The sequence below is a fragment of the Adiantum capillus-veneris genome, chromosome 13 (genome assembly GCF_014529385.1).
Source record: "Adiantum capillus-veneris isolate H3 chromosome 13, ASM1452938v2, whole genome shotgun sequence".
NCBI classification, from domain to species: Eukaryota; Viridiplantae; Streptophyta; class Polypodiopsida; order Polypodiales; family Pteridaceae; genus Adiantum; species Adiantum capillus-veneris.
In genome coordinates, this window is record NC_140943.1 from 40,969,652 (window position 1) to 40,983,137 (window position 13,486).

General features: G+C 44.5%; 1 protein-coding gene across 6 annotated transcripts in view; it reads left to right on the forward strand.

Annotated features, from left to right (window-relative positions):
- The window catches only part of LOC147443858 (SEC-C motif protein), a 137,479-nt gene that overhangs the window by 53,602 nt on the left and 70,391 nt on the right, over positions 1 to 13,486 (forward strand). For all 6 annotated transcript variants that reach the window (XR_015189988.1, XR_015189989.1, XM_086526671.1 and 3 more), the window contains 3 exons: positions 8,975 to 9,129; positions 9,208 to 9,369; positions 9,450 to 9,640. Coding sequence is in view for 4 of the 6 variants with exons in the window: in XM_086526671.1 (XP_086382797.1) it covers positions 8,975 to 9,129; positions 9,208 to 9,369; positions 9,450 to 9,640 (508 nt within the window). In the remaining 2 variants the exon portion in view is untranslated. The remainder of the gene's footprint in view (positions 1 to 8,974; positions 9,130 to 9,207; positions 9,370 to 9,449; positions 9,641 to 13,486) is intronic.

Here is a 13,486-nt window from a genome sequence, read left to right on the forward strand (position 1 = left end):
AGATGACGCGTGGGAGGAGAGAGGGAAAAATCCAGGCGTGTGCCCGCTTGTGCAAACCACGCAAGAAAAATAACACGCTGGCGTTCTCTCTCTCTTCTTGCGCTTTCTCTCTCCTCTTATGATTTCTCTCTCTCTTCTTTTGCAGCACAAGACCTCTGCACTGCATACAGAGAGCAGCCCTCTCTCTTTGCTCCACTCTTCGCTCCACACTGGAGGGAACAGAGAAGGAGAGTCAAGCAGCCCTCTCTCTCTCTCTCTCTCTCTCTGCTTCGCACAGAGAACATTACAAAGAGTTTTAATTGTATGCTGATTTTTAAACTAAAATCAGCAATCCAATAAGAAATTCACTAATTTTGTCAAAAATCAGTAAATTTAATAAAAAACTCACACTTCCCAGCTTTTCCGCCCGCTAAATTGCTGAAGTTTATAAAAAAATCAGCAAAACACACATTAAATTTCACCTGCAATCATGCTCATGAGAAGAAAACAATTGATTAAAAATTTATATCATCAAAAATGGCATCAAATGGTAATAATCCGAGTGTAACCAGGCTGCAGGTGTGCACACAGTCCTTCGTGCAGCCAAGCCGGCTCTGATACCATGAAACGAACGAGGAGAAAGGATCTCCCGGCTACACAGACCGCATACAAATACGCGTCGGATGAACCACCCGACCATAGCCACCATCCGGCAGCTCCCCCGTGCTAGGGCCAGCGTTCGAGGACGTAGGCGTGCACATGTAAGACCGAGCGTCCCATACCACCCGGCCTCACCTCCTCGAGGTGACCTCGCGCACTCCTAGCCTCGCGGGCTAACCACTGGCACTCTGTCAATGGGGGTTGATAACACTACGTCCGCCCGGACATTGGACGCCCATCCCGACGGCATCTAGGCTAGATCCCCTCTCCTGTAAGCGGGACATAACATTGAGCAAGAAGCAACCTACTGTGGCCACTTCGAGTTGTGAGGCTGATTACAGGACAGTCTTCATAGCTACGGTTGAGTGTGTATGGCTCAGACGCCTTATGGCTAGGTGTTGGACAGGACATTGCCAACACTATCTACACTGACAGTCAGAGCGCATTAACAGTTGCGAGGAACCCAGTTTTTCATGCTCGCACAAAGCACATTGGGGTGCATTATCACTATGTCAGGGAGAGGCTCTCAACAGGAGAGATCAACTTGGCGTATGTGCCAACACAGGACAACCTTGTAGACAGAGGCATTGTCTCGTGAGAAGCTTGAAGCTTTCCGCAAAGCTTTGGGCTTACTCCTTTTTGTGGACTAATCATGTCCTCAGGGCATGGCACTTCCCTTTACTCATGTGCCAACTCTCGTTCACCGGATCACTCCAGGGGGGATTTGTTACCATATACATGTGGTAGTGATGTGTGTGAACACACTAGGACCGCCGGGGCATTTTTTCCCTCTTTAGGAGGTTTTTTTCCCCCGAGCATTGTATATACGTCCATCACTCTAGGGCTATCTATCTTTCCATTGCACACTAAGTAACACACTCTCTATTGTGTGCCTTGAGCTTCCTTCATCTTCTCCAAGCTGTGTGCGTTTCTTTGCAACCCTAATTCCAATAGATTGTCCCTCAGAATGACCCTCGAAATTTTTTGAGCTAACTTGAGTTGTTTTGCAGATATGTTGTAATCGCGGCCGATTGCTTTCTTTCAAGAAGGGGGAATGTCACAAACTGTTGACGTGTCAAGTCACCGAAGAACAGAGCCAACCCTGAGACCTGGTCGAGGGGCCTAAACCCTAGAAGAATCAAAACTAGCAGAAGTTCTCACCAACTTATAGATTCTTGGCGAGTGGGGCAAACTCATTAAGGTTTTACCAACTTATGGGACCTCGTTCGATGGGGGCCGAAGTCACTGGAAGTAAAGCCGGTACACATACACACTCAAAGTCTTGTGTGGCGAGTTGATGACGTGACAGCCGTACAGACAAATTTTCGCAATTCACGTTGGTTGTGATGACATGGCAACATTATGGATTTCGCGTTGACATGATGACGTGGCAGACTGTACGGACAACTCATGCCTAACCATAATCAAAACACCTGAAAAGCCCGATCAACCAGCATATGCTATCCAATATCCCACAAAATACAAGCATTGCCCAACATATTCATGCTGATTATGCTCTTGCAAAACCACAATGTCTACCTTACATGTATGTACATAGTGCTAGGTTAATCTCCACGTATTAGGGTTACATAACGCGCGCACATTATATGAAATGCATTTAACACAACTATGCATTTAAGGAAGGGACTAAGTTGACGTGCCCATAAGCACATCAACATTAGGAGCCCGCGACTCAACTACAATATTCTGCATGCTTGTCTCAGAGGAAGCAAAGCGTGTAGGTGATGGAGAAGTCCCATGAACCATTGCTTCTCTGTAAGAGGGCACCACCTTATTCCATGCATCCACAAGAGTGGGATTATCATTACAAGGAAGAGGGTTTTGCCCCGCAAATTTCACTTGAGGAGGTACATAATTGCGAGAAGAGAGCTGTGAATGTATTTTAACAGTCTTCTTGGGGGTCACCCAAGGAGATCCTTCCCTCGAATCCACATTTTTCCCCTTATTCTTGGTCTCATGAGCAAATACAAGCTTTCCTTTATCCGGAGGATTTGGGAAAGCAGCAGGTTTGACCTTGCCTTGATCCAAAGGTAGAGCATCCGGCAACACAAAAGCCGCAATAGTGGCGGATCTAGGATTAGGGGCTTCTTTCTCATTAGAAACCACAAGTTGAGGGACAGTTGAAGGAGGAGGTTGCAAAATAGGCTCAGGATATTTAGATTGCATTTTTCACAACGAAAACATGAATTTGCAAATTTTTCCCATATGAGCTTAAAAGGGCTCTCCTAATGAGCAGGTCCCCCAAGTTGACAGTAATACCTTCAGGGGTGGGAACATCTGTATCCCAAAGCACACAAAAGTGATTTGTATTGGCATCAAGTTTGGGAGGACAAATCACTTTCCACAAATGAGAAGCGAGCATAGAAAGAAAGTGTCGCCAGGTGCACGGAAAGTCAACGAGTTTCACCCATATAGGGCACTTATGATGGATGAGGCTTTGATAGTCCTTGGTAAGAGCCCATGGCAATACATGTGTCATCCGAGTACCAAAAAACAAAGAAGATGACTCAAGCAACATAGTACGGGCATCATTGTCTACCAACAAAACTTCATAGAATCCTCTGTAGCCAAAGTAAACGCCACGAACTACGGGGCGTTTAAGAAGGAAGTCTACCCATTGACCCACGTCTTGCACAGTAGGCATCTTGCCCTGGGAAGAAAAGAATAACTGCATTTAGAGCATATTGCGCCACTGGGTCCACGAAAGCTTGAATAGGAATGAGCACTTCAGTAATGGGTTCGTGCCCCTGTCACAAAGTGATGACGTGGCATGACCACCCGAGCGTCGGGCGGGATAGATGACGTTGTAGAACAGTATGAACGTGATGACATGGTAGTAGTACGGATTTCCGGATTTTGCGTGGAAATGCTGACATGGTAGCCTATAAGGAGAATCCCGAATTTTACGTTGACAGACTGTACGGAATTTTCGTAATTTGTGTTGGGACCAGTTGCTTTTTGGATAATTTGCTTTTGAGTTTAACTGCTTTTGGGCATCCCTTGTAAGAATAAAAAGGATCCAAGGGCCTCACTCTTTAGGGGCATCTGGACACAGAGCCTGAGAGCTGAGGACCCGTGGGAGTTGTACTTTGGGGGCGCCAGTCTTTATGGCCAATCTCTCTGGGCATGGAACTACGCCGGGCCGTGTCGACTCTCTCTATTAAAATTCAATGATTATAAAGTTTTTGTTCGTTTGTTGCTATTGATTTCTCTCTTGGAGTGTCCAAGCCTGTTACAATGGTATCAGAGCACAAAAAGATTCTTCTTCTCCGGAGGATCCGATCCTTTTTTGCAGCACATGCAGGTTTGTGTGAAAGAAGCTTCGTGCCCGACCCCGAACTTATTAGCCACTCCCACCCTTCGTACATCGCCATTGGGCGTGCTCCCGTCTTCATCGCTCTGTCTTACAGGGGATAAGCCATAAAGAATTCCAATAATACTCATGGATTCTCTCGTAGAATCTGACAGAGATAACACCTTTAGGTGGGCAGGCAAAAGAAAAGTTGAAATTCGACGCAAGAACTGAAGAAAAGAATGAAGATTTGAACAAATTCTTGGTGGAAAATTTTGCCAGAGCGGAGTACAAACGTCAACTACAGGTTGACAATGTGTGAAAAGATTGATCAAGTACTTCAGAGACCCGAGACTTGCGAAACACTTGAAGAATTACCGGATTGATGAGATTTACCGAGATGGCGTGAGGCCATTGCTTCTCCTCTCAGGTCAGGAGGAAAGTTGAAAGGACAAACGAGTGCTGAAAACCGAAACCTTTGCTCGTAGGAAGAGCCGGACAGAACTCTTCAACAGAAGACGAACCACAGGACAACCTAAAGGTAAGCCAGAAAGTTACAGAGCAGCAGCCGAGCGCAGAAAAGGAAAGATGAAAGCAAGACTGGTACCACATTGTGTGGGGACCGACCCGAATCAAATGAATGAAAGCACTAAACTTTGTTGCGATGGGGCAAAGTGAAAGATCAGGAAGCCCTCATTTTCTTTGATGGAGGAGCCAAGGCCAACTTCATTGGCGGCTCGACTTGGAATACTCTCGATAGGCTAAGGTCACAGGCGGAGGCAGTTCTAGCGGCACCCGGACGGGATGTTGCTGTTACACCTATCATTGGCAAACTTCGTTTGCATTGTCAGGTGTATTTAGGGCACGAGGACTTTTATATTATGGCTTTGGAAGGGTGTGATGCCCTCCCAGGAATCCCTTGGTACCACAAGAACAACGCCGTCGTTGACTATCGGGCTAAGAAAGTGACTTTGACGAATGAGAAGGGCAAAGAGATTGTACTTGATGGGAAAAAACTGAAAGGCTGAATATGTTTGACCTCGAAAAGGAACAACAAGATTTTCTGCAATAGAGGCTGAATGCTTCTCTGAGGGCGTACCAGGCGAGTTGCCTCCTTCACGTCTTGAAGATCACATGATTGATTTCTAGTAGTACACCACCGAACCGACCACCTTACAGAGTTAGTCGAGGTCAAAATAAAGAAACAATGAACCAGAACAGATTTCCACATTACGAGGATCGATGATATACTCGACAGACTTCAGGGTTCTACTTGCCAAATTGATATGAAGAGTGGTTTTCATCAGATCTGAATTGCTCCTGGAGACGGCTACAAGATACTTTCAAGACGACTTTTGGGATTTTCAGAGAGTTTTACAGGCACTGCGGAGCATAAATTGGTTATAAATGCGGAAAAGAGCGAATTTTTCTTCCATGAGATACACTTCTTGGGACATATCGTCCCAGTAGTAGGGGCAAAGATGGACCTGACCAAAATTGAGACTATTCGTTTTTGGCTTGATTTGAAGAATGTTCATGAGGTTCGAAGCTTATCTGGGCTTCTGCTCATATTATCGGTGGTTCATTCGGAAATTTGCAGAGATAGTTTCTTCTTTGCATATGCTGACTCAGAAAGGAGTTCCTTTTATTTGGGACCGACAAAGACTGTAGCCTTGGAGACTCTCAAAAAAAAAGTTGACTACTGGACTCGTGTTGGCCTTACTAAACTTGCAAAAGCCATTTGAAATTTAGTGTGATGCTTATGGTTGCAGTTTGGGAAAGACAAGATTCTTTTGAAGTAAATTTTTTGGAAAAAAAAAAGTCTAGAAGGCATGGAAGGCCATCTAGCCGTTTAGAGGAGAAGAGTTTGTCCTCTTTTGACAGTGACCAGATCGACAAGAAAACAAAAGAAGTTCAAGGAAGGGAGTTAGGCCGTCAGATTTGAGACGTTTTTAGACTACCAAAACACCCATCGAGCCCTTGAGTTTGTACAACAGTTTGATGTCGCCTTATCTGGAGGACGGTTCTCAAAACATTCCAGGGTGCGAAAGGCGGCATCTTACTCGAAAGGAACAATGCAACTGTCACAAACTAATGACGTGGCATCACCCTGTGGACAAGTCTTGCTGACGTGGACATTACTGTACGGACAGGCTGACGTGGCAGAGTGCCACGTGGCAGACAGTACGGCTCTTCGCGATTTGCACTGACTTGCTCATGTGGCAGAATGTACGGACTTCCATGTTTCACGTTGGTTGCTTATGTGGCCTGGCAGTACGGATTTCCACAATTGGCGTAAGTGCTTTTGACAACTTTTGAAGACCAATTGCTTTTGAGTTTCATGCTTTTGGGGCTCTGCTTTTAGCACCCCTAGTAATCTTCATAAGTGACCCAAGGGGGCTCACTTCTCAGAGCATCTGGACGGAGAGTCTGAGAGCGAGCACCTGCGGGAAGTTTGCTCACAGATAAATATAAAAGAAATACCAAAAGGAGCGCATTCTTTGGGGCATCTCTTGGCACGGAACTACACCGGGCCGTGTCGACTCTCTTTTGAATTGTTTTTAAGTGAATCTCTCCTGTGTCGCGAGATTTGCCGGAGATCCACTTCTTGGGACACATCGTCTCAGCAGCAGGAGTACAGATGGATCCGGCCAAGATTGAGATTATCCGCGATTGGCCAGACTTGAAGAATGTTCATGAAGTTAGAAGCTTTTTGGGCTTGTGTTCTTACTACCGGCAGTTCATTTGGAAGTTTGTAGAGGTAGCTTCCTCTTTGCACTCATTGACTTAGAAAGGAGTCCCTTTCTCGTGGGGACCGACATAGGTGGATGCCTTTCAGACACTTAAGGAAACATTGACTACCAGACCAGTGTTGGCTTTCCAGACTTGCAAAAGCCATTCGATGTTTATTGTGATGCTTGTGGTCGTAGTCTGGGAGCGGTCTTGATGCAAGAAGGCCATGTGATTGCTTATGAAAGCAGAATGTATTCAAGGCCAGAATTGGCAGTACAGATTTATGAGAAAGAGCTATTGGCAGTGATCCATACTCTTACAGAGTGGCGACATTATCTACTCGGAGCCGATTTCACGGTCTCTACTGATCATCAGAGTTTACGCTACTTCTTGTCACAGAAGTAGCTTTCGGAAAAGCAGATGCGGTGGGCTAACATCTTGTCACAGTTCCACTTCCAGATTGTATATGTTCAGAGACAGAAAAACTTAGTGGCCCCTCGTCTTGGCTATTTCCACGATCTATCATAGAAGCTTCGAGGATATGGTTGATTAGTACGTCACCAATCCGGATTTTTCCGATGTGTTTACTCGGATACAGAATGGGGAGACAGTGCCAGGGTATTCCATACGGGATGGCTACTTGATGAAGAAAACAATGTTGTGTGTTACACAGCCGCGTTGAGGGAAAAGGTTTTGATTGAGTGCCATCGTCCACCTTTCACAGGTCACCGCAACATTGACACCACCTTGAAAGGTGTGGAGCGTTATTTCTTTTGGCCAAGACTTAAGAAGGATGTGGACGACTTTGTTCGCAGTTGTTTAGTATGCCAAAAGGTCAAGTTTGACAGGCATAAAGCACAGGGCTTTTATACAGCCTTTACCCATTCCCACCCGCCCCTGGGAAAGTATTGCAATGGATTTCATCTTTGATCTCCCGAAGACACAGAGTGGGCACGATGGCATTTGGACTGTCATTGACAAATATAGCAAGCAAGCTCACTTCATTCTAGTGAAGAAAACAGTCAAGCCGAACCATTTAGCGAATTTGTTTATTGCACAGATATTTCGATTACATGGCATGCCTGAGACTATAGTCTCCGACAGAGATCCCCGATTCACGAGTTTGTTTTGGAGGGCTATTTGGGAGAACATTGGCACACGGTTGCAGTTCTCGTCATCATTCTGCCCGCAAACAAATGGGCAATCTGAGATTGCAAATTCAGTTGTTCTGGATCTATTGAAGTCTTACATCTCTGATCGGAAGACTCAATGGGATTTTTTTTTGCCTTTGGTGGAATTTGCCTACAACAACACGGTTCACTCTTCGACGGGGAAAGCGCCATTTGAGATAATTGAAGGTGCTTTGAAGGTACATATATTGTACTCATAGTTTGTGCAATTGAGAAGGAAATATCACTCTTGTGACGGAGTGGGGGGCCCCTACATGACCTTGATCTTTAGGTCCTCTTTTACCTAAGAAAGAATTCCGTATCTTTGTTATAAAGAGGGCTTTTTTACTTCAATAAAGTGGCTGTCCATTGGTTGCTGGAGATTCTATATCTTTGTTATAAAGAGGGTTTTTTTACTTCAATAAAGTGGCCATCCATTGGTTGCTTTTCCATTGCAATTTGTCTTTGTCATTTTAGGGCGCTGTGGGTAGAGGTAGTGTAGACTTGTTTGTTTTTCTAGGCATGATGCTGAGTTTTCCATACTATGCAGAAGTTTATTGGACTTGTTAAGTTCTTTGTGTCATGATTGCTAGTACTTTTGTTTTGCGTTTTCTTTGGTGTTTGACACTTGCATTGGGTATCAATAAGCATTTGGATGGAGGATGAATATTATTACCATGCTAATTTTTGTGCTAATTTTTCTGGTTTACTGCTTCTTTTAGTGGCTAGGCTTCATTATGGCTGAGTCTGTCCTTGATCTCTAGATCTAAAGTCTTGGCAGAAACTCAGTACGATGAACTTTTGGTTGATGTATGCTCATGCGTGTGTGCGTGTGTTGTGTTTGGGAGCATAAGTTAGTACGTAGTTCTACACCCACTATTGGGCACAAACGACGTTAATAGGGATGTTGTGATATTTAGTCAATACTATGCATGGGTCGATACCTTGCACTTTCCTTTAAGGGTGACTCTGGGCTTATCCTGGATTTATCTAGGTATATTATTAGCATGCTGTTGAATGGTGCTGCTTACTGAAATTCGTTACAGTGATGGCATAGTAGATGATAAGATGATTTGACTAAGATGACAGCGTATGTGATGATTTAGCCTTTGTTTTGCAGCTTGTGCGGATGAGTTGAAGAAGCTTACCCGTGTTGCAAACCTGGCTAACCTTGTGAAATTGCAACGTGATGCTAATCAACAATCCTATGTTAAGGATTTGGAAAAATATTCAACAATTTATCGTGCTTTGGGAAAACACAACCCAACCGGCCAAGTAGTCATTATGTTTTCAGGAATAAAATTGAATGTGATATGAGAGGTGAATCCAGCTTTTTGATTGTTGGCTTTACAGAATGTGAATGCGCATCAGAAAGCATTAGCTGCGGAAGAATGCAGCTGCTCCATTCAAGAAGTTGATAAAGCTCTTGAATTCTATGAGAGGATGAAAGAGGTCGCATCAAAGATGAAGCAAATGCAGGAGAAAGGAGAAGCAATTCCTAAAACAATGGAAGAGGCATGGTTTGTTGGCTTATTTATTAATGTATTTTGACAGTCTTTAGCACATAAATTTGACAAGCGTTTTGGTTGAGCCAGATGTCAAAGCTGATTAACAACACGTTTGCTGAGCATAAGGTTCCTCAAAGGCATAGTACAGGAGTTGCTGAGCATAAGGTTCCTCAAAGCTACTGTACAGTAGCTGCTGAGCGTAAGGTTCCTCAAAGCCATAGTGCAGGAGTTTCTCGAAATTCTCTCTGTACTTGTGGATCAGGAAAGAAGTTTAAGAGGTACCCATGTTTACAAGTCTTATGTCTGTAGCATGTTAGGCCCACAATTTATTTACCATTGGTGTCAAAGCTTATACCTGACTGGAAAGGTTTTGATCATGATGGTCCCCATGTATTTACAACATCCCCTCCCACAATTGAGGAGCTAAGCACAAATAGTATCTTAGTGGTAGCAATCAAATTGGTGTATTAATTCAGTCAGCTGCAAACAGCTTTCCTTTTATAGTCTCCTCCATGGCTGCGCCAAAGAGTCCTTCAAATCCCCTTGAGAATTGTTGAGTAAGTTATCATCAGGAAAGTCCACATCAGTCTCATGATGTTTTGCATGATGGAAGAGCAGGTACACACAAAATAGTGCACCAACCTTGTATTTTACTGATTTTCATAGCAAATTTAAATCGCTTTAGAATTACCCACATAATTGTATGTGCCATAAGAAAAGATCCATAGAGATGGATGGGTATTATCAAGTGCAAAGGAAGTTTAAAGAGTTTGCAGCTGTAGCAAGGCAAGAACTTGTAGAAACTGATAAGGGCTTGCATGTGCACGCATGAGAGAGAAATGAAATGAAATGTTATATTAATGTCTTCAAAAGGCCAAAATGACCTATGAGACCAATCTGTTACAAAATGGTCAATCTAATACCATGTCTGGGTACAAAAGAACTAGAACAAAGATACTACTACTAGAATCCATCCTCATCTGCATTCTGGATGTCAAGAGAGTATGGATTGAATCCTCTGTTGTAGTCTCCGTCAATGCTGTGTAGCCCCTCTCCTCATTCCTGGCCGTCTGGATCTCTGTAGCTCCAATACATGGTCGATGAGAGTGCCGGTAGTGGTCGAATGAGTGTGGGCCGAGCTCTGCAGTGATGGCTGCTCCTCTGGCTGTCCCATATCTAGTGAAAAGAAATCTGTAATCTGTCTCTGGGGCTGACTCTCTCTATCTCTCCCCAGTAAAGTGTCTCTATATCTTGTGTAACTCAAGTAGATATAGCCCCAGACATCTCTGATCCTCATAACTCATGACCCTAGAGAAAGGACCGAAACCCTCTCTGAATAAGCAGTGGAAACGGTCCCGTATCTCATAGTACATTGTGCAATGACATATGTAATGTAGCTCTGTCTCTGGCTCTAGCTCGCATAAGCGGCATATCTTGCTGTCTGCAGGTATCCCTCTGAATCTACCAATCTCAATCTCCAACTGATGTGAGGATGTGCGTATTTGACCAATGGCATACTGCAAACCATGAGACATATGTGTGTCCATGTAGCTGGGTCGAATCACAAACCCATCTCCTTTGAGGTGGAGAAGATGCTATCTATAGAAATCCATCTTTGTGCCCAACTCTTGTGGCGGCTCTATCCATGTTCTCCTGGTATCCAGCTGGATCAGGTACTAACAAATGAGTCTAGTAATCTCCACCCGTGTAAGAGACATCGAGGGTGTCTGAAGAGAGTACTGGAAAGGGGACAGCCTGTCACGAGGACGTGGCAACTGCTAACCTTAGTTGTTGGTTTCTTTCCAATGATTTTTGTTTTATTTTTGAAACCCTCTTTTTGAAGTTGCAAAGGGTCGGACATTGTATGGTGAACGGTAGTTTCACCTCCAGACGGGAAGTTGGTCGGCACTGGAATTCGTATAGTAAGAGGATGTCTAGACTCAGTTCAAGATCATGTAGGTCCCCCCGTCGGACTTAGCAAGTTGGTGGATACTAGGAAGTGAACTCAATAAAGGCATAAAGCCAAGGTGGGGTCACCAAAGGAAACTACCCAACAGTTGGGCTACATTGCATTTTTGGATGCGGTCCCAATGGGGATAGATAGTCAGAAGACCAGTGGGAGCCCATTGGAAGCATCTCCTAAAAATTAGGGAACTGCTATTTTGGGCCATGAAATCTGTTCGCGTCATTATCTCCGGAATGACAAGGGGAACATTTTAGAACTCTGCCGCAAAGTGAACTAGGCAACCAGTCGGGAGATTTTTAGGCGGCAACCCCGAAACGGAAAATTGCTTATAAACCCGCCAAGTGGCACAATTTGGTGCACTTTCCTCATGCAAGAAGAAGTGGCGCTGAATTTCTAGCTGGGAGGCTCATTTGCAAGCTCTTGCCACAGGTTAAGAGCTATTGTGTGCAAGCTTTCCCTCTCATGTAGTGTAGTGCAAGAAGTGATGTCTTGCACGCTCTACACTGCTCTCTCTCTCTCCCCTACGTGCAGTAATAGGATGCTATAACAAACTGCTGACGTGTCGACCTACTGAAGAATGGAGCTACCGGCCGAGGGCCTAAACCCTAAGAAGAACAAGTAACAGAAGAAGTGTCACAAAGTGATGACGTGGTTGCCCGAGGGCAGAAACCCTAACTGCTGAAACCCTAATTCTGGAAACCCTAACCCTAAAACCTGCAAACCCTAATTTCTGCCAGAAACCCTAACTGCTGAAACCCTAATTCTGGAAACCCTAACCCTAAAACCTGCAAACCCTAATTTCTGCCAGAAGCCCTAAAACTGCAGAAACCCTAACCCTAACCCTAAGGACAGATTTTTGGTTTTGCGCTAGTTGATGACGTGGCAGGCTGTACGGATTTCCGTGATTTACGTTGGCAGCTTTTGGCTTTGCTTTTGGACCAGAAGCTTTTGAGTTTTAAAAGCTTTTTACTGTAACTGCTTTTTAGGCCAAGGGCCTTTAAATATGAGGCTAGGGCTCATTCTCTGGCATGCTTCCTGGAGAAGGTGCAGAGTCTGGAGTATCGCCTTGTACTTTGATGATGCAATATAAAGAAATACTGAAAGTGGCGCCAAGGTTTGGGGCCAATACTCTCTAGGGTGGAATTTCGTCACTCCGTGTCGCGTGTCGTCTCTCTCTCTCTCTCTCTCTCTCTCTCTCTCTCTTTCAGTTCAGTTGTTATTGAAGTGCTAAAAGTCTATTCAGTCTATTCTTTTCTATTGGCACGTGATGCTCGCCTTGTGACAGTGGTATTAGAGCATCAGTCGTGTGCTTTTCTGAAAGCATACCGGTCCTACAAAAGAGCAGACAGAGCTGTTGGAATTTTAATCGAGGTATCTTCGCCCTCCAACCCGGACTTATTTAGCCACTCCCACCCTTACTTCATTGTGCATCGGGCGTGCTCCCCGTCTTCACTACAGTGTCTTACAGGGCATAAGCCAATTAAGATCACTTGCAAGAGAAGGATCCAGATTTGTTTCAAGTCACTATTTTTTTTTCTCAGAAGCAGTGCCATGCAGATGTTGATGTCTACAGCTACCAAGCAGCATACTCTAAGTACTTGGCAAGCTTTCAAGAAAATTTTTGCCCGAAGTTATAAGTAGATGTCTCTTCAGGAGCAGATGACCTTGGAGATCCAGTGCGATTGCTATCTTGGGACTACCATCGCCGCCAACGAAAACATTGTCTGTCCAAGAGCTGATGGACCAGGCTGTGCTCGGCTACGACCTTACGGAATGAACCTTACCCTAATTTTTGGTACAGGTTCCAGGATGGAAAGTCAGTCAAATTTTCGAGCTCGACTGATGTCGAGATTGCTTTTTTTTTGAAGTTTCAAATCTGTTTGAGAACTTGTTTGGTGATCCTGTTTGGAATTTGTTTGAAATGGATGCTATCTGTTTTGAACCTGTTTTGGTGCCGACTTGAATTGTTTGACTCTGGTTTGATACTGGTTTCAATGATTGGTGATTTTACTCCCGGGTGGAGAAGTGAGAAATGATGTTTGAGAATGCTTGTTCATACTCATGGCCCGGACCCTTGTGGTTATTTGCGGGGGGAGTATTGAATGATTGAAAAGTGTTGTTTTTACTCATGGCCCGGACCCTCGTGGTTATTTGCGGG